Below are 19,290 nucleotides of genomic sequence, written 5' to 3' on the forward strand. Positions count from 1 at the left end.
GGCAGGGCCGGGCTCACCTGAGCTCTGCCATACCTGGCCTCTTGTTTTCTGTGTTTCCCAAACACAGCCGGGCTTGGGGTGTCACACAGCAGTGCCAGAGGAACTGCTGCCTGGCTTGAGCTCCGGGTGGCTCAGAGGAGACGGGAGGTGGGTGTCCCAGCTGGGATCTGCTCATCTCACCTGGAGCTGGCAGCACTCAGCCCGGGAAGGGCAGAGCATGTGATCCTGGACAGGACGTTAAAGAACAGCAAAGCTGAGCGGCACTTTGATCCAAAACTGCCCCTTCCAATTACTGTTCATCTTGTTGTCTAAGCAAAAGAGCGCACGGCCTCTCCCTGCCGAGCCACACGCAGATGTAGGGAGAAACCTCCCACCCACTCGCCCTCAGCTCGCAGAGCCCGGCCTCAGAAGTGGGTGAATGAGTTTGTTGTAGTCCCTGCTCTTTATCGGGTGCACCTGGCCCGCCTTGACACGCAGAGAGCACAGCCCTAAACACGCCGTGCGGCGGCCAGGAGCCGTGGTTTCTTTTGATAGGGAAGGGCTCACACCTCCCCTGCAGCTGCTGCGCCTCGATCTGCAGGGTCACTGCTGCTCCCCCTCTCTCCCTCCCGGGCTCAAGCTGAACTCCACCACGCTTCTTCTGGCTCTAAACCAAATCCCAGCATTAGACATGCAACCCAAAGACAATTAGCGCCATTAGGATGCCGGAGAGAGCAGAAGTGTCCCCAGGTTACAGTCCCTTCCAGCAGCCTTGGGTGCGTGTGGCGGGTGAAGGGTGCCCCATGCGTGGGTGCCATGGGCAGGTTTGCACCCAGAGGGTGAGGACGGGACGGGAACGTGCTCCCAGCACACGCCTCTCCCGCACACCTTCAGCATGCTGGGTCCCTTTTCTCCTGCAAAACCCAACTGCGAGGGGAAGGCCAGCAGCATCCCGCTCACCCCCAGCCTGGAGCTCGGGGCTCGCTTGGGCCGGGCGATGGCAGATCCAGCGGGTGCAGCATCCCCCACGGGCAGCACGCTCGCTGCCTTCGCGGACCAGCAGCCGGCCCGGCCCGGCGGGCGAGTCCCAGCCCCGTGGAGCGCGGTCCTTCGGCAGCGAGGGGAGGAGACCCCCGGCCGAGCCCACGTTCCTCCCCTCGGCACCCGCGGGTGGAGGCCCCTCGCCGGGACAGGTTCAGAGAGTCCCCCGAGCCGTGCCAAGCCCCGGCTGCCCCGACCCGGCCTCCCGCCCGCCGCTCCCGGAACCGGCCCGAAACCCACGGGGCCGGAGCACCTGGGGCGGCGCTCCCGCTGCCTCCCGCTGCCGCCCGCCCGCCTCCGGTGCCGACCCTCCCCCGCGCCGCCCCGCCGGGGCGATACGTGCCGGGGCGCACGGCTCCGCTCGGCCGGCGATGGCGGGGGCCGGGCCGGGGGCGGCGGAGGGAGGGGAGATGAGGGGAGGCGGCGCGGGGCTCGGGGGCGAGCGGGGGCCCGCGGGGGCAGCCGGGGCGACGCGCACGTGGCGTAGCGGGGGCGGAGCCCGGCCCGGCCCGGCCCGGCCAGGCCCCGCCCGCGGCCGCTCCATGCTTATAACGGCGGGGTGGGGGCGGCGGCACTCGGCCGGCGGCGGCACGCGCAGGTAGGGCCCGGCGGCCCACGTGGCGGGAGATGGGTCGGGTCGGGACGGGACGGGACGCGGCGGGACGCGCCGCGCGGGGGATGGGCCGCGCCGTGGTCCCCGGCTGCGGGAGCTCCCCGCGCTCTGGCATCCTCCAGCCCCGGGGCCGCTGGCGCGGTGTTGGGTCCCCGCCATGCGGGGCCGTGCTGGCGGCGGGTCCCCGGTCTGCGGCCCGTCGGACGTGGGCGCGGGCGGGCTCGGCGAGCCGGGGAGTTCTGCGCTGGTGGGGCGGCCGGACTGGCCTGGCTGTGCCGTGCCCCCTCCCCCGGCGGTCGGACGGGTCCCCTGTTTCGTTCTTGCGCTGGGATGGAGCTGTGGGTCCCACGCGTTCTGCCCGGGGCCGCCTCGTGTGTCTAGAGCCCGCCCTCCTCCCCCTCTCGCCGCCGGGAGCAGCGCCCCGGGCCGGGTCCCGCTCCCCGTCCTTGTCCCGGTGACCTCCTTCGGCGGGGAGCGGCTGGTGGCTCAGGGCCGGGGGCTGCGCGGGCCCCGGGGGTGCCTTACCCGGGGGAGCCCAGCCCTCAAGGCACGCGGCTGCCGAGCTCCCGCTTCCTCCGGCGCCCCATAAGTCTCATCCGCGCCCCACCGGAGGCCCGGCCGGGTTGTTTATAGGGGTTGCCGGAGCGTCCGTCCCCGCTGTGCCGGGTGCCCGATAGCAGTGTAGGGAACGAGGTGTCTCACTCGGGCCTCTGGCACCCGATAAGCGCAGAGCCTGGGGTGGCTGCCTGGCTGAGGTCCCTGGGAGCCGCGTGGGTTTGCGGTGCTGGGGCTGGCGGGGCCCCCCCTTTCCCCCGGGCAGTGCTTGCTGGAGCCCTCCTCCCCCACTGTGTGGGGAGGCACATTGCCATGCTGCTCGCCACTCGGATGCTCGCACCGGCCCTCGGGTGTTTCCAGCAGGCGCTCAGGAGCTGGACATCGGGTGCACGAAGCCACCTGGGTGGGTGAGTCGCTGAGCTCCTTCCAGCATCGTGATGGGCTGCGGCGGTTGGACCTTGCAGGGATGTGGCTGCGCTGGAGGAGCCCGCGGGACTGGGCTGGCATCGTTTAAGCCCCAGGAGAGGTTTTGGTGTTGCTCAGGGAGGAGTCTGCACGCTCCAAGGTCCCCGCAGCCGTGCATGTGTGCCGAGGTGTGCTCCTGCCCCGGGTGTGTCGGGCCATCACCCGGCCAGCAAGGTCTGGCGTGATCAACAGCGGGAAGTGGGATGGCTGGAGCCTGCTGGCAGCCCGCACTCGCTCTTGGCAGCAAGAAGCTGGGGAGATGCTCCTGGAGCTGATGGCTCCTGCAAAGCGCTTCCCTGCCCCTGCGGTGGGAGCTCGCTGTGGTCTGGGGTCTTGGGGACCACTCCGTGCAAAGCCTGCGGCCCATCTCTGACTGCACCAGGACAGATGCTCAGAGAGCCAGGCAGGGCTGGGCAGCAGCCGGGTCCCTGTGGAGGGTGAGTGGGGTGCAGCAGATGTGCTGCTGGGGTGCATCACCCAGGGCTTCTCCAACACGCTGTGTGCGAACGGGTGGGCAATATATCGGGGCTTCGAAGCCGGGCAGGGAACAGGACAAGCATCACCTGCCGGTCAGGAGGCCGTGGTGGATAGCTTGCACCCCGGAGGGGTGGGATTGGTGTCCTGCACAGAGCCACGGTTGCCCGCCCCCCCACCCTGCAGTTTGCCCTTTGCAGGAGGGCTCCTGATGCTCCTGGGTTCTGAGGCTCTCCTGGTGAGGGAAAAAGGATGGGCTTTTCAGTTGCATCACAAGGAACCTGAAATCTAATGATTTTTGTGCCTTTCTGTGAGCCTTAAGCCTTTTTGTGGTGCACAAGCATCCTATTCTCATGCTAAGTGAGGTAATTTAGTGCAGCCTGATTCTCCTGGGTGTCTTTGAGGCTTTCTTGGCTGTGTCTGGAAGGGAAGGAGCAAGGTGGAGAAATGGGCCGTGTGTGCTGGAGTGGGGGCACCTGGGCCCCAGGGTAGAGAAACCCCTTTGCGAAGGGGCCTCCTCCCTCTTAGATTAAACGCTGGCCGGATCGCTTAACTACAAACAAGCGTTTTGCTCCTGTACCCCAGGGCTCCCTGCCCCAAAGTCCCGGTCCGGGAAGGTGTGAGGCATCCTCCCCCTTCCCGAGGAGGTTCCTGAAGGTGTGAATGGCTGCCTCTGCTTTCTGTTGGCTTCTCTCTCGGGCAACTGGCCGGATTTATTTGGCAGTTAAGGTGGAAAATACCCGCTGCCTTGCGTGCTGCTATTTAATGTCTCCTTTATGGGGGTTGGAAAGTTGCACGTAGGCTACGGGAGGTGAGCGGCATCCCCTTAAGGGCTGTAGCGCTCATCGCGCACTCTCATGGCTCTTCCTATTTCCTTCTGTGGAAGCGGCCCTGTAGCAGTGAGTTGCAGCGAGAGCCTCTCGACTGCCTGTGTGACTCACCCTCCAACGTGCCCGACGGGCTGCTGGGCCGGGCGCTGAAGCCGGAGATGGAGCTGTGGTTACACTGCTGGAGCTGCAGCCAGTCACCCGGGTCCTCTGGGTTGTTGGGGAGGGTGTTCTGTCTGTTCTGCCTGGCTTTGGCCCTGCTTTGGGCACTTTTTAACGTGTGAGGAGCACAGACAGCTCAGGCTCTGGGGGAGGAGAGCGGCAGTTACACTTTGGCTGGGGCTTTCTGGGGTTTCACAGCCTCCTGCTCTGCCCTCAGAGACACTGTGGCTGTGGTGCAGGTGCCTGAAGGAATGCTGAAGCTATTTGGTACCACATTTTTCTCATTCTGAGGATTTCCTGACGGGCACAGGGTGTTCCAGAGCATTCCCAAGCAGTGCCGGTGCAGGGAGGATTGCCTCTGCTTGCTGGCAGAGCATGGCTTGTGCTTGGGGTAGGACTGTGAGACCTTGCACAGGGTCTGAGCCCCCCATCCCCTCCTGAGATGGGGGGCTGACAGCCAGTGCTGTAGGAAGCCCTTTTCCTCGGGACAGGGGCACAAGCAGAGCCTGGGGTTGTTTCACCAGTGCCTTTTCTCTGTGCTCAGCACCTCTGAGCTGGAGGGATGGTACCTTGTACTGGGTTGGTGGTGAGGTCAGCTGGGAGAGCCCCCATTGCCTGGGGAAGAGCCATGCTCTTGTGGGGCAGGCTAGAGAGGGAGCTCTGGGGGCTGTGCCTAGCCTAGAAGCCAATGTGACACCCCTAAGAGCTGCGTTGTGTAGAATCATTTAGGTTGGGAAAGACCCAAGATCATCAGTCCAACCACTAACTTGGCACTGCCAAAACCACACTGCTCCTGAGCACCACATCTACACACCTTTTAAATCCCTCTGGGGCAGGGGCTCCCCCACTGCCCTGGACAGCCCATTCCAGTGCTGATGGCTGGGCTTTGGGACAGAAATAAGCTCAACTCTCTGCCTTGCTCTTCTTGATAGCTTGCTTAAGCCTGACTTCCTGCTTTCTCATACTAGTGAGAGACTTGGCTCTTGCTCAGATGGGCTCAGCACCCCTGGTGCTAATATCTGGGCATGACAGCCCAGGGTGGGATGTCGCCTGGCATCTGTCTGGTAGGCAGAAACAGCTGTCTGCCTCTCTGCTTGGTTGTTCCCTCCCAAAACTCTGACAAACCATCCCAACATCCCACTTCATGTGGCTTGGGTGCCCCGTCTGCTGGAGAGACCTGGGGCGGGCATCCAGGGAAGGGTTTTGGCTCTGGCCGGTGGGGTGAGTGGGCTGCTCCGTGCCTCTGCAGGCTGGGGCTCGCGGCGGGGTGCAGCTGGAGCTGGCAGAGGGCAGCTGCCGATGCCGCCTCTGCCAGCGCGGCCGCTGTGCCCCGTGGCGTCTGCCTGTCTGCGTGCCGGGCTTAGCTCACCGGGCCGGCAGACCGAGGCACGTCTGTGGGTGTGCAGGCCATCCCGGTGGGGAGAGGTGCTGAGCGGGCTGGGCTGCTTCTGGCAGAGGCCTTGGGCTGGTGCAGCCGGCCTTCAGCAAACCCTGCCCCTGCTGCTGACCTCGCCTCACCCTGCGAGTGAGCGCAGCAGCCATGCGGCGCTTCAATGGCCTATTGTCTTGGTGCAGAGCCCTGCAAGTGCTGGGGGTCACGCAGGCCATGTGCCCACCGGTTAAACCCCGGCTGTGGGTGCTCGTTGGAGTTAAAGCTCCGTGCTTAATGCTATAAACCTGCTTAAAACTGGTGGAAGTGGTGTCTCGTGAGCTCAGAGCAAGCTGTATGTCTTGCTCCTGGCCAGGAAAAGGGCAGATTTGAAGCTACAAAGTGTTACTGGTTGTGAACAGCTTGTGACTGCCAGGGCTTCCTTCGACTCCCTTCCCCAGCACTAAGCACAAGATGTCCATTTAGCTTCAGGGACCAGAAGGGATGCTTGGGATCCGCTGGCTCTGCATGCCAGACATCCCACGGGGTGTTTGTGGCCCTGTGCTATCCCACAGGGGTGGGGAGGGATGGATGGGCACCAGGCTCTGTTGGATAATGTTTGGGGATGGGGCTGACAGGAATGGGAGTTCTCAGGGAGCAGCATCCCGCTCCTGCATCCACCCCCTCTGCCGGGGGCTTGAGGTGGGAGTCCCCTCAGGGAGTGGGGTCTGGTGCTGCTGGTGAGGGTCAGCTTTGGGCCTGGGTGTTTCAGTGTTGGCGCTTGCTGGCTGAAGGTCTGGTCCAGCTGATGAAGGCATGAGGGGCCCAAATGGCCATGGGTACAACTGGGACATCCCATGGTATCTTGCTGCACTGCGATCCTGCTCCAGGCACTGCTGTGACCCATGGAGCTGGTGCCCAGGAGCAGAGGCAGCTGCACTGGGACTGGCCACCACCAGCTTTATGTGTGGGCTCGGGGCTGGTGATGGGCTGTGGGAGCAGAAGCTGGGGCTCTGCTGCCTGCCCTTCTCCAGCCTGAGCTCTGCCAGCACCTCCAAGTGCCCTGTGCCATGGGGGAGGTTTTAGAAGCAGCAACTGCCCGGTGAGCATGTGCCCAAGTAGGAAAGCTTTAGGCTGAAGGGGTGCACAAGAGGAGGTGGAGGTGCCCTGGCATGGCCCCTGCGTGGGATGTCCCTCTTCCTCTGACCCCAGTGAGAAGCGATGTGAGGACACTTTCATAAAGGGCTTGCCCCAGAAATATTTTGTGGCATTTGCAGTGCTTGAGAACTGTGAGCCTCTGTCTTTCCTCTGGAGCCCTGCCAAGCCAGGGCTTTTAAAAGCGCAGCAATTTGCTGCATTATGTAACAAAAAGTCTTGAAATCTTCCTGTTCCAGGCCCCTCAGGAGAAGGGATGAGTGGTGTGTGTGGGACCGAGGAGATGGGAAGGGTTTTGGTCTTCCGTGGCATGTCTCGAGCTGGTGCAGTTCTCATGTCCTGGGAACCCTGCGCTCCTGCTCTAAGCTCTGCCGTGCAGAGGAGGGTTGCTGTAGGCTACCCATTCCTGTGGGTTAGTCAGGACGTTTACGGGGAGCAGATGTGATCCTTGCAGTCATTACTTGGTCTCATCAGTCTTAATTACTGCAAATATGGTTATTTTATTCCTTAATAGGGCAAACTGTAGCTGGCTGCCTGGCAGCTGTGAATTTGCTTTCCAAACACGTCTTACACGTTGCAGCCTTTCCAAAACAGAGCTGTGAACGCCGTAACCATGTTCTGGGTGTTCTTTTTCCCTTGCTGCAGAGCGGAGGGAAGTTTTCCAGTTGAACTGGCTGCCTTGCATGTGCTTTTTTGTCTCTGGTTTAAAACTACTGTGTGGGGGCTAGGAGGAAATCGGCAAGCAGCTTAATGCAGCTGAGGGAAGAACTTTCTAAAACTGGTCTTTCTTAATAAGGGTTTCCAGTGAGTCAGGGAAAAGTGTCGTGGCATGCAGAGCTCATCATGTAAACCCTCTGGCGCTGGGATTCGGGAAGCTTGCTCCATGGTCTCCAACCCTGTCGGGTTCAAGGTTTTCCCTGTGCAAGAGGGGTCATGTCTAACCTGCCAAAAGGCATTTTATTGTATGGAGACACGCTACCTGAGCAGCCACGGGAGGAGGAATGCTGCGTGCCAGGGGAGAACAAATAGATGAACCAAGCCGCAGTAATTTCAGTGCAATCAAGCTCTTTGGGAGGGGTAGGAGAATTAAACCTCTGTGTGTCTCAGGAGCAAAAAGAAAAATCCCCAATACCCCATATTGTACTTTGGATAGCTTTAATTGCCAGTTCTTTTAATTACTGCTAACAAGTAGATTTTATTCCTTACTGGTAGCATTTTACTGCCAGCACCTGGCGGCCTCATCGTTGAAAAACGTTTCAGACAAATCAGTGTAGTTGGATGATGCTTTAAAGTTCACTGAGTGCTGTGAAAGCGCAGAATGACTCAAAGCAGGAGGCGGCTGGAAACTTCAGTGCGCAGCCGGGGTGGGGAAGTGATGTTAAACAGAACCCAGTGTTCATAGCGGCTGTGCAGGAAGAGCATGGCAGGTGGGGGGGCTGGTCCCCACGCCGAGAGGCCCGAGGTACGTGGTCCATGCAGACAGAGCCTGTCACTGCCCCCCCTGACTACACGGGGGGGCTGCCTGCAGCCAGACCCTGCCTGTGTGGGCTCAGAGGTGCCGAACGAGCTGCTTGGGTGGCTGCGGTCCCAGGGCTCTGAGGGAGGAGACCTGTTCCTCTGGCTCCTGGGCATAGTTCAGTCCTGGACGTGCCCAAGGCAGCATCTTGTAAATGATTCCTTTGTTGGGGCGGACGGGTGGCTCAGATCTGCTCGTGATGGTCATGTGTTGCACTGGCCAGGATGCAGGAAAATACCCTGCCAGTGAAGAAATCGGTGTCTGGGTCAGGCTAAACCAGTCTTAGCGGCTTACAGGAACCAGCCTCCCGTGTGCTTTGCTTCCTCGTGCCCTGTGGGTTGGTCCGAGGCATCGTCTGAGCGTGTCCAGGTGTCGGGTGGCTCTGGTGAACCTGTGGGACCGTATCGGGTAACTTGGTGCCTGTGCAGTGCCAGGTGGGAGTGGGGACTCCCCACACTCAGGGGCCATGGGCTGTGGGATGCCTGGACCCTGCCCTGGGATGTGCACCCAAGTGACATGGAGCAGGTGGGCACAGCCCACTGCTGTGGTGTGCTGAGGGTGTGAGGGGACGTGCCAGGTGGATGGTGGCATGTCACAGCCCTGGACGAGATGGTAATCGTCATGAGCCTGGGCGGATGCTGCTATAAATAGAGGCTGCGCCACCTCCGAGCCAGCGTGCTGCTTTGAAGTTGTGGCAGTGCCTGATGTGACCTGGGGAGCTCTGGGGAAAGATTTTCTGCTCGGAGGTGGCTCTTTAAGTGGGAGCCTGAGCAGCAGAGCAGAGAGCTGTGGAGCGAGGGTTGGGCTCCTGCAAAGGGGCCTGATGTCCCCCCTTGGCTGATGGTGTTTAATACGGACAGGGTTGCCTCTAGCTGTGAGGATGCGGAGGGCTGTGGGGTGCCAGTGCTTTCTAAAGCCTGTACAGGGCATGCAGGACTTCTCGGGACTGTAGCGATTCCTGTTGCTTTGCATACTGTAAACCACGCTTGTGAGCAGCTGCTCTGCTTGCATTTCTTCCCTGGGACAGCTTGTGCCGTGCTCAGCTGCCTGGAGCAGCCGTATCTTTGGAGTGACCACAGCTCGGGGGTGTGATCCAGCCGTGCAGCAGCTGGAGCACAGGCAACACGTGAGCAGCTCGATGCTGCCGGGCTCCAAATGGCTCTGAATCAGCCGCAGCTCCCGGCTCTGAGCGAGCTGGGATGACATTTCCACATTTACTTTATTTTCTAATCCCTTCTGGGTCTGAGCTTTTAAGGTGAATTGTTTTTACACTTGGGTGCCTCTCTGAAACCTGCTGTAGCCTTTTCAGTAGGGGAGGAGGAGTTGGGGGCAGCTGAGTCGGGGGTTCCTGCTGGGGCTGAGCCCTGTGGGAGCCAGACACCCCCTCCCCGGGCAGTGCTGGGCAGTGTGTGGGAGCATTCCCTGACACTGCCTGGGCTAAGTTTAGCTGCAGGCTGTGACCTTCAGTGCTGGCAGGTCTGCTCTGACACCTGCTCGCTTGCTCCTTCTTTGCAGAAACAAGGGTGTCCTGGCTCCTGTGCGTGGACTTGTTTCCCCTGTGCACCTGCACTTAACTTGGGGGGTGCTCCTCCTGCTTCAGGTGTTCTGGGGTGTCCCCAGACTGCGTGCTGTGCTGGGGTGGTGCAGGGATTGCACTGCTGGAGGGGCTGTGGGGCTCTGCCCCAGGCAGGTGAGCCCACCCAGACCAACTGCTGCCCCACAGGTCCCAGCCCTGCCTGCTGCTGGTGAGAACATTGCCTGCTCTCTTCAGCTTAGGACAGAGCATTGTGGCTTAAGTTTGGGGCTTATAAATACCTGTGGGCCAGGGCTCTCAAAGGCCAGCTGCAATCTGAGCATGTATTTTGGGATGGCCTTTGGTGGATGTGCTGGTGAGCTCCAAGTGGTGAGCTCCTCTTGGATCAGCTCTCCTGGAGGTGGTCCAGGGTGCTGGTGCTGTGCTGCTGCATGCCAGGGAGTGGGGATGCACCTGTCTGCTTTCAGCTGAGATGATACTTTGTCCTTTGCAGATCTTTGAACCCCAACTGAGTCGTCACCATCTTGGTTAAAGATGCCACCGGCCATCGGAGGCCCCGTGGGATACACCCCTCCTGAAGGAGGATGGGGATGGGCCGTCGTCATCGGAGCCTTCATCTCCATTGGGTTCTCCTACGCCTTCCCCAAGTCCATCACAGTGTTCTTCAAAGAGATAGAGGTCATCTTCAACGCAAGCAGCAGCAAAGTCTCATGGATCTCCTCCATCATGCTGGCTGTTATGTATGCAGGAGGTAAGTGGATGCGCAGGGCAGGATGTGGTTGTACTCCATCCGATGTCACACCTGGCTGTGGTGACCACAGCCAAAACTGCTAAAAGTTGGGACTCTTCTTTCTGTAGCAAGTTTGCCTCAAGGAGGCTGCTCAAAGTTCCATTTAATGCCCAGAATACAAAAACCGGGTTAATCTGTCCTCTTCTGCAAAGCTGTAAGGAAAATCTTTCCGGGGAATTAGGACTTGTATAATTCTGCCCTTGTCCTTGTTACATTGTGCTGAACACCCTAGGGCTGGGGGGGATGGCTGAGCCATGTGTAAGAGCCCTGCTTGAGGGGTCTCTGTACAAGAAAATACCAATATCTTTTAATCCAGGACACAGTAGGTGTATCTAGGGGGTCTGTCCCCAGTTTCTGGTCAGCTCGGTGGCTCAGGAGTGCGCTGAAAGCTGGTGCTCCCTGTTCTGTGCTGTTTGGGGGTGGCAAGCACAGAGACAGGAGCAGAATAAAGCAAAACTCCTTAAACTGAAGCAGGTCCCCTCCCCCATGCTTCAGAAGGGGCTTCTTGGAGCCTTTAATCCCCAGGCTTGTGCTTTATGCTCCTCTTTGCCCAGCGAGGAGCAGGCAGCGTGCTCCCTGCGGGGTGATGTGCTCCCAGCCAGCACCTCGCCGGTCTCCAACCCCCGGTGCCTCGTTACCCGCTGGCAGACCCAGCTTCGTGCTGGGCTGAAAGGAGCTTTTACTGGGAGCCTGCGTTGTGTCCCCTTTGGAGGGGAGGGGGATCTTGTGCCGCTGCCGTCCCGGCTGGCGAGCTGCCTGCGGCCTCGCTGCGTTCGTGCAGCGAGAGGCGCTGATGTCAGCGCTCGCTGAGCACGAGGCTTTTCCTCTGGGGAACAGGCTGGGCTTTGTCCTGGCTCAGCCAGCCAAGCGACCAGCGCATTTCCCTGCTCTGATGTTATAACAAGCTTGTAAACCCTGTAACTGCCTTAATGAGACTCAATCTGGGCCATTCCCTCTCCTAATAGCTCCGAGCTGGTTCCTGTGGGTGCCCCAGGGGTGGCACTGCCTGGAGCTGCCCGGTGTTGGGGGGTGGGGTGAACTCTCTCCTCCAGTTCTGGGTCTGTCTCTTCTCCCTCTGTGCTCACACCACCTCTCCTGCTCCACTTCAGCCATTGCCACTAAATCCCAGCAGCCCTGAACCGCTTGCCCATGGGGCAGTGGCAGGGGTGCTGAAGGTACCCCAGTGCTGTCCCAGTGCATCCCTGGCTGCTGGTGTGGGGGCCATGTGCTGCTGCCCCACTTGTTGCTTCTGTGCCTCCTGCAGCCTGAGCCCAGGCCCTTGGCAAGGTCGGCACTGCCCTGGGGTGGCTGCAGTGTGCATCCCATGCTTGTTCCCAAGGCACCTTCCTGTGGGGACTATGTGCTTGCTTGGAGGCAAAAAATGTAGCTTATGCTCTGGGAAAACATCCTTGGCCAATGGTATCAGGAGCTGGGTTAGCTCCTGTCCCAGGCAGGGCCAGGGCAGTGGAGCTGTGTCCTGCAGCCCCATGGATGCCCCTTTCTCAGCTCCACCTCAGGATTAGGGAGAACGGTTTGCATTACTTAACACCTTTCTCACAGCACGAATAATCAAAATAGATTGGCTAACATGTGGCCAGAAACACTTCATGAGACTCTTAACATGGGCTGGGTGTCAGTTCTCTCTTTTCTTTCACTGAAAAAAGAAGGGGGGGAGTTGCTATCAGGGTGGCTTCCTGCTAGCTGTCCTTGGAGCTGCTGCTCCAGGCTGATTTCCCAGAGGAAAGGCCACGGTTGCCTTTAGGCTCTGTCCAGGGCCATCACGTTTGAGTTCAAGGTTCATGTTTTGCTGAGTGCCAAGAGCTCTGTGGGGAAGCATCTGGGGCTTGGGGCAATGTGACAGCCCCTGGGACCTGCAGCCACCTCTCATGGGATGGGGGATGCAGCCCCTTCCTGGCAGGTGGTGGCATCAGGTCATTGCTGCTGGCACAGGTTGCTCTGGTTGGCACGTCGGCACCAGCACTGTGGGAGTGGGATGCTGTGGGGCTGGGAGCCTCTGCAGCTGCTGGGCTTCTGTAACCTTCACCAGGCTTTGTTTAAACTGGGCAAAGAGGTCAAGTAGCGTCTGAGGACCCATGAATAACATGTTGACAACCTTGTTATCTGTTAATGGCAAAACTGGGTCTGTTAATATTCAATGGATGTTCATTCAGTTTATTTAAATACATTTTAGTATCTGTAGAGCATGCTTCACAGTATCTAATCACTGTTTGCTTTGGATTAAAGCTCCTAATACTGAAGCACTTAGATGAGTGTGTAGAGTGATTGGGCTCTTCTACTGTCAGGTGGTGTGAAGACAGAAGCACCCCTCCTCCCCAGGGTGGCACGGTGCTGCTCCTCCAGCTCCGCCAGCTTTGTCTGTGCCCATCAAGCTGTTTGTTCACAGCTTTGACTGGATTGGAAACCTCTCACTGGAGGCGGACAGTGCTGTGCCCTGCTGCTGCTGAGCCCCTGGCCTGTGGTGGGCAGGTGGCCATGGGCCAGACAGAGCCCCTGGAGCAGAGTGTCCTCATGCTGTCCCAACCCCTGTCCCTGGGCCAGCTGCAGCTCTCACAGCCCCTGGGAGCAGCTCAGGGAAGTCTCTGCTTGGTGCTGACCAGATGTCCCCCTGATCTCCAGCAGGCTCTGAACCTCCTGTCCCTTCCCAGCTCCCTGCCTAGGTGAAGTGTCACAGTGTGAAAGCCTCTGGCCATAAACCAGTGTGCTCGTGTGCCTCTGCCTTGTCTGGCATGCAATGATAACTCATCCCTGGGCCTGTCTCCTCCAAATCCTCAGGTCCCATCAGCAGCATCCTGGTGAACAAGTATGGCAGCCGGCCCATCATGATCGCCGGCGGCTGCCTCTCCGGCTGCGGGTTGATCGCTGCCTCCTTCTGCAACACAGTGGAGGAGCTGTACTTCTGCGTTGGGGTCGTGGGGGGTAAGTGTGGACGAGAGGTTAATGCAGCCAGAGGAGCCCAGCAACCCTGCTCCTGCTTGTCCCAGCAGCCCTCCTGCTGCTGGTGCTGCTGGCTTGTGGGGTGCTCGAGCTGAGCCCCGTGTCTCCTGTTCTCTCCTCAGGTCTCGGGCTCGCGTTCAACCTGAACCCAGCCCTGACGATGATCGGCAAGTACTTCTTCAAGAAGCGTCCCCTGGCTAACGGGCTGGCCATGGCGGGCAGCCCCGTGTTCCTCTCCACCCTGGCGCCTGTCAACCAGCTCTTCTTTGGCATATTTGGCTGGCGCGGCAGCTTCCTCATCCTCGGCGGCCTCCTGCTGAACTGCTGCGTTGCCGGGTCCCTGATGCGGCCCATAGGCCCCAAGCCAGAGCAGCTGAAGAAGGAGCCCACGAAGGAGGTGCTGCAGGAGGCCGGGAAGGTGGTGAAGAAGGACGACAGTGACACGAGCACAGACCTCATCGGCGGCAAGACCAAGAAACAGAAGAGCTCATTTTTCCAGACCATCAACAAGTTCTTGGACTTGTCGCTGTTTACACACAGGGGCTTCCTGCTCTATCTGTCAGGCAACGTGATCATGTTCTTCGGGCTCTTCACTCCCCTGGTCTTCCTCAGCAATTACGCGAAGAGCAAGAAGATCGCTAACGAGTCTGCAGCCTTCCTGCTCTCCATCCTGGCCTTTGTAGACATGGTGGCCAGGCCTTCCATGGGACTGGTGGCAAACACCAAGTGGATCAGACCCAGAGTCCAGTACTTCTTTGCCATCTCTGTGATTTACAACGGGGTGTGCCACCTCCTGGCCCCCATGTCTACCACCTATGCCGGCTTCTGCATCTACGCCGGCTTCTTTGGCTTTGCCTTCGGCTGGCTGAGCTCGGTCCTGTTCGAGACGCTGATGGACCTGGTGGGAGCGCAGCGGTTCTCCAGTGCTGTCGGCCTGGTGACCATCGTGGAGTGCTGCCCTGTGCTTCTGGGACCCCCCTTGCTAGGTAGGGTGTTCTGTGCCCAGGTGCTGTGCCTGTCCTGCCCAGCCTTGCTGGGGTGGTGGGGCCTGTGGGTGGTCCTGTACTTGGGTAGGGGTGAGGTGGGTGAGCGCTGGCCCTGAGGCCCCAACAAGCATCTGAGAGCTGGCCAGGGAAGTGAGGGTTGAGCCCCTGGCTCAGAGTGGGAAGCAAGGGCTGGAGGAGTGAAGGCCTGACACTGAGGGTGATGGGCTTGGGCTGCTTTGGGAATGTTTCCACAACCCGGAGCAGTTCTGGGGGCATGTGGCTAAGCTGTCCCCTCTCTGTCCCTTAGGGAAGCTCAACGACATGTATGGTGACTACAAGTACACGTACTGGGCCTGTGGAGTCATCCTCATCGTCTCTGGGATCTACCTCTTCATTGGGATGGGCATCAACTACCGGCTGGTGGCACGGGAGCAGAAGGCGGAGCAGAAGGCCGAGGAGAAGGCGGAGGAGAAGGCGAGGAACGAAGGGAAGGAGGAGGAGACCAACGTGGACGAGGCCGAGAAGCAGAAAGAGGCAAACAATGACGTGGCCCCCTCGCCTCAGAAGAGCCTGGAGGATGTGGTCAAAGAGGAGGAGAGCCACATGTGAGGGACTAGTCTCCATCCCGGAGTGTCGGGGAAGCGCCGCTGCCCTGGCGTGGTGGCTGGGGCCGTGCTCCGCTGGCGCTGGGCGGCCGTGAGAAGTGTTTAAACCAGGTGTTCATTTGTACCAGGCTCTGAACTGTCTTTCCCTCTGTGTTCAACAAAGGTAACGGGGCAACACGTGCAGTATCCTCATGTGTTGGGGGGTGGGGGGGGTGGGGAGGGGACTGGGGGGCTTTTTATAGTCTGGCTTTTTAACAGTAACACGGATGTACTAATATGTGCCTTACAGTACCTAGCTGAGTCTGGATGAGCCTTAACTCTAAACGTGCTTTAGCTCTGCCTTCTGCTCAGGATGTGGGGGGGTGGGGTGGGGTGTGCGTGTACCTGTGTTTCAGGGGTGGGGGTGGGGTTTGTGTTAAAAAGCCATAAGCAGCAGGATACTGGACTTGTTGAAGCACGATGGGCTCAGGGCCGGCCCTGGATGAATACTGCTTCACACGCTTCTTACCGCGGGCCCTCGGCAGAGGGGCATCCGGGCACGGGGCTGGGTGGTCTTTGGCTCCCGTGCTGGGTGACTCCTGGCTCTGTAGGTGGTCTTTTAGGTATGTTTGGAAAACACTTTAGCTACTGTAGTTCTCTTAAAATCCCTCTCTTGTAGTTGTGCTCTCATGGGATAGTGGAGTTGTTGGAGGATGGCTGTGGTTCATGTTGGGCAGTGCTGCCCTGTGCCAGGGCTACAGCAGCCCCCGTGCACCCAGCCCCTGCAGCTGAACCTTTGTGGGGGTTGCTGGTGTCCCCCTGCCCCCCTGACTCTGCCCTGACAGTGCCTCTGCTCAGCCCAACGCTGGGTGATGTGAAATGGATGCCAGCGTGGTGGCTCAGCAGGGTTTGGGGTACTGGCTGTGGTCCCCCCGTGGGGTGGGTTTCCACTGGAGTATCCCTGTGCTGATCGATGCCACTCGGGTGGGTGTTTTGGGTGCTGACCCTGGGCAGAGCTGGGGGGTGGGGTGTGTGTGGAGCTGGGGTGGGGGTGGGTGGAGATGGTACATCCCTGAGACAGGCCTTCTGCTTTCGCTCTTTTATCTCCTAGAGGAACCTCTTTTACTTGCTTCTGTTCAACTGAGACCTTAAGGCGGTGGCTGCCTAACCACTCACATCTAGGACATGGAAGGGGGAGGAGAGAATTTGTACGTATTTATTTTTTATTTTTTAGTGCTGGAAAATATCTCAACGTACGTGGAGCAGGCTCGTGGCTCTCAAGTTCTAGTAAATGTTGATCAGAAATATGTAAGAGGCTGAGTTTTTTTTTTTTTTTCAAATAAACTTGGTTTTGGTTTTTTTTACAATTTACCCATCAAATGGTGAATTTCTTCCTAGAATCCTATGGGTGCCACACACTGTGTGTTTTAGGGGTGGCTCTGGGGAGAGGTGAGTAGGGCTGGGGCCAGAGCTGGGTCTCCATGTGCTGGTCTGTGTCCAGCGAGGGTGAGACTTTCCTGTGTCTCTGGCTGGGCTCTGGGATGGCCTGAACCAAACCAGGGGTTGAAGGAAGGTCTTCCTGCCTGAGCCCACCCGTGGATGCTGCTGCTGCTCTCCTTGTGCTGCTCTGGGCTTTGTTTTGGCCCACGTCCTTCAGAAAGTGTGCTGGGGTGTTTCCCCACTGCAGAATAACTTTATAAAGCTGCCACAGTGCTTTATATAAAAGGACTTTGTACCGGGCTGCGCTGTGGCTCTGTGGCTGTGTGTTCATGGGGTGTCTGTGGCCCCAGGGTGGGTTCCCATGGCAGTACATCACCATGGGCAGACAAGCTGCCAGCCCTGCCCTGCTCCCTGGGGTCTGTCTCCTGTGGTGAGCAGGGAGCTGTGGGGGGGTTACCCAGGTCTGTGTGCTGGGAGGAGCCTGGGTGAGAATCCTCCAGCACTGACATCTTCCCGGCATGACCCAGGCGTTACAGTAACCAGCGTGGCTGGGGCAGGGTGCCAGCCCTTCCAAGGAACATGTTTCAGTCACTTCCTGCTGCGAGGTCCTGGCTGCTGGGAACACTTGGGCAGTAAATCCCCAGCTGTTTTCTAGGGGCAGCCTCTGGTCCCTCTCCCCTCTGCTCTATGCTGCTCAGAGCTGCCTCTCAGCCCTATCTTGCCTCTGGGACCCTGGGTGTGCAGGTGAAGGAGGATGGTGTGTGGGGTCAGGAGAGCTCCTGCCCCGGGTTGGGCTGTAAAATGACTCAGCCTAAAAGCTGTGTAATTACCCTACATGTAAGGGCAGAGCCGGGCCCCTGGCTACGTGCTGTGGCAGGGCCAGGACTCTGCCCCGTGGCCTGGTAGGGGCTGCCCCAGTTTGCCTGGCAGCTTGGCTTGCAGGAGTGGGGCTGGGCACAGTCATGTCACTTCTGTGAGCAAAGGTGCTGGCTGTGCTGGGCAGTACAGCTGCCCTTTGCCCTTACCCACCTATAAACTGGGGTCAAACCCAAGCTGGTGGGGTGGGAGCCCTGGCTGGGGGGCTGTGCAGCAGCCCTTGCCAGTAAGAGCTGGTGGTGTAGGGACATCCCTCCCCGACCTGCCCCAGGGCAGGCTAGGAGATGCTGCCACGTGAGGGGCTGCAGGGGGGCTGTGGTGCTTCCCCACTCCCCAGCCAAGGGTCCCTGTGGCAGTGGCTGAGCATCACTGGCTGGTTCCCCTGGGGCAGTGCTGGGCTGTCTCCCCTGCATCTCCCTGCACAGATTCCTGCACACTTGGCCAGGCCCCTTCCTTCCTCCTGGGGGTAGCAAAATAAAATTCCCTTCATAGCGAGTGGAATTGAGGAAATACTTGGGACTGAATTCCCAAACAGCTGAGGCTGCTGGCCAGGACCAGCCGGGGGGGGCTCGGGGGCTCCCAGAGGACTCAGCCTGGGGCTGGGAAGTGCTGCCAGTTCCTGACTGCCAGCAGTAGCCCTGGCTGGATGAGACTGGGGCAGCACTGCCTGTGGGAGCAGGGGGCCAGCCAGACACACCAGGCTGGGGGTACCCTCCTCCCGCCCCCCCCCCCCTTCCCTGTTTTAGGGGGGCACAGGGGGAGGTCACTGTGTGATTCCCTGCAGATGCAGCAGCTCGGGCTGGGGAGCTGCTGCCACCTCTGTCCTGGCTTCAGTGTGTCCTCCACCCACCCACTGCCTCTGGGAGCTGCCCCAGTGCCCCACCAGCTGCCTTGGGCCCATTTCCCTTTCTGGGGGCCAGGAAGCACTTGCTTTGTGATGCTGGGGTACTGTGGGGGGCTGGGGCAGGGCAGAGGCAGTCTCGCAGCAGCCCCACACCCACGGTTGCTCTGGGAGTCCCGAAACGCCCTAATCCTCCCTACAATGCGGCACAATCCCTTTCCTGGGGAGGGGGGCAGCCACAGAGCTCATTCATGTGACAGGCATGAGGAGGGGATCTGGGTCCCTGCCCAGCCCTGCTCTGCCCAGGGGGTTTATTCAGGTTTTTGGGAGGTTTGAGTTCTGCTGAGTGTGCAGCTCTGGTCGAGCCCTGGCGCTGCTGCTCTGCAAACAAGGCTGCTGTTCCCAGCTGCTGGGCGGTGATGCTGGGAAGGGAGGGCAGCTGTAGGGAGGGGCAACAGTCCCACGGCCCTGGCCAGGAGGGGGGTGAGGAGAAGCAGTGGGGTGGCTGCTGTAACCTTCTCCCCACAGCCCTCTCTTCTGCCTCCACAGAGGCTCTGTGGCTGCAGAGGTCACCCCAACCAACACCCCAGCACGCAGCTGAGGAGCAGGGGGAACCCTCAGAAGGACCTCACAGTCCTTGGGGAAGCCTTCCTCCTTCTATTCCATCTTTGGCAGCCCTGGGGACAGGGCTGGCCCCGGGCTCGTGCCCTGTGCAGGTTCAGTGCCCCGGTTCAGCTGTTTGCAGACCCCCCCAGCTCTGCCTGGGGCACGGGGGGACAGACAGGATGGGCTGAGGGCTACAGCCAGGGCTGTGTGCTCAGGCCTGGCCTGTGGGGAAGGACAAGGGCCCCTTACCGTATGAGCAGAGAAGCCTTACGGGAGACAGATAATCAATTGCTACAAGATGATCATCAATTACTTTCACTGTGCATTATATTCTGTTAATGAGAGCCCTTTGCTGGTGTCCCGGAGCCCTTGTGGTGGAGGTGAGTGATGCTCAGCTGCTGCCCAGCAGAGAGGTGACTGCGGGGCAGGGCACACGCCCCGGGGCGGCTCCGGAGGGGCGGATGGGCTGTGTTCACTGCAAACATCCCCGGGGACAATCCCTGCTGCTGCACTTTGGCCCAG

The 19,290-nt window shown here is 59.8% G+C and overlaps 1 protein-coding gene across 2 annotated transcripts; it reads left to right on the top strand.

Moving 5' to 3' along the window:
- Positions 1 to 1,605: 1,605 nt before the first annotated feature.
- Positions 1,606 to 16,376, top strand: SLC16A1 (solute carrier family 16 member 1). Of its 2 annotated transcripts, XR_014617868.1 has the most exons (6): positions 1,606 to 1,618; positions 10,184 to 10,441; positions 13,274 to 13,417; positions 13,558 to 14,421; positions 14,729 to 15,189; positions 16,117 to 16,376. XR_014617868.1 is itself a non-coding variant. In XM_084275979.1 (5 exons), exons 2-5 carry the CDS (start codon positions 10,225 to 10,227, stop codon positions 15,028 to 15,030), a joined length of 1,527 nt encoding a protein of 508 aa, XP_084132105.1. In that variant the 5' UTR covers positions 1,606 to 1,618; positions 10,184 to 10,224; the 3' UTR covers positions 15,031 to 15,258. The 2 variants fall into 2 exon arrangements, 1 of the variants encoding a protein (XP_084132105.1); XM_084275979.1 differs by lacking the exon at positions 16,117 to 16,376 and having other exon boundaries at positions 14,729 to 15,258.
- Positions 16,377 to 19,290: the final 2,914 nt, after the last annotated feature.

This window comes from Gallinula chloropus, assembly GCF_964237585.1.
Source record: "Gallinula chloropus genome assembly, chromosome: 27".
Taxonomy (NCBI): Eukaryota; Metazoa; Chordata; class Aves; order Gruiformes; family Rallidae; genus Gallinula; species Gallinula chloropus.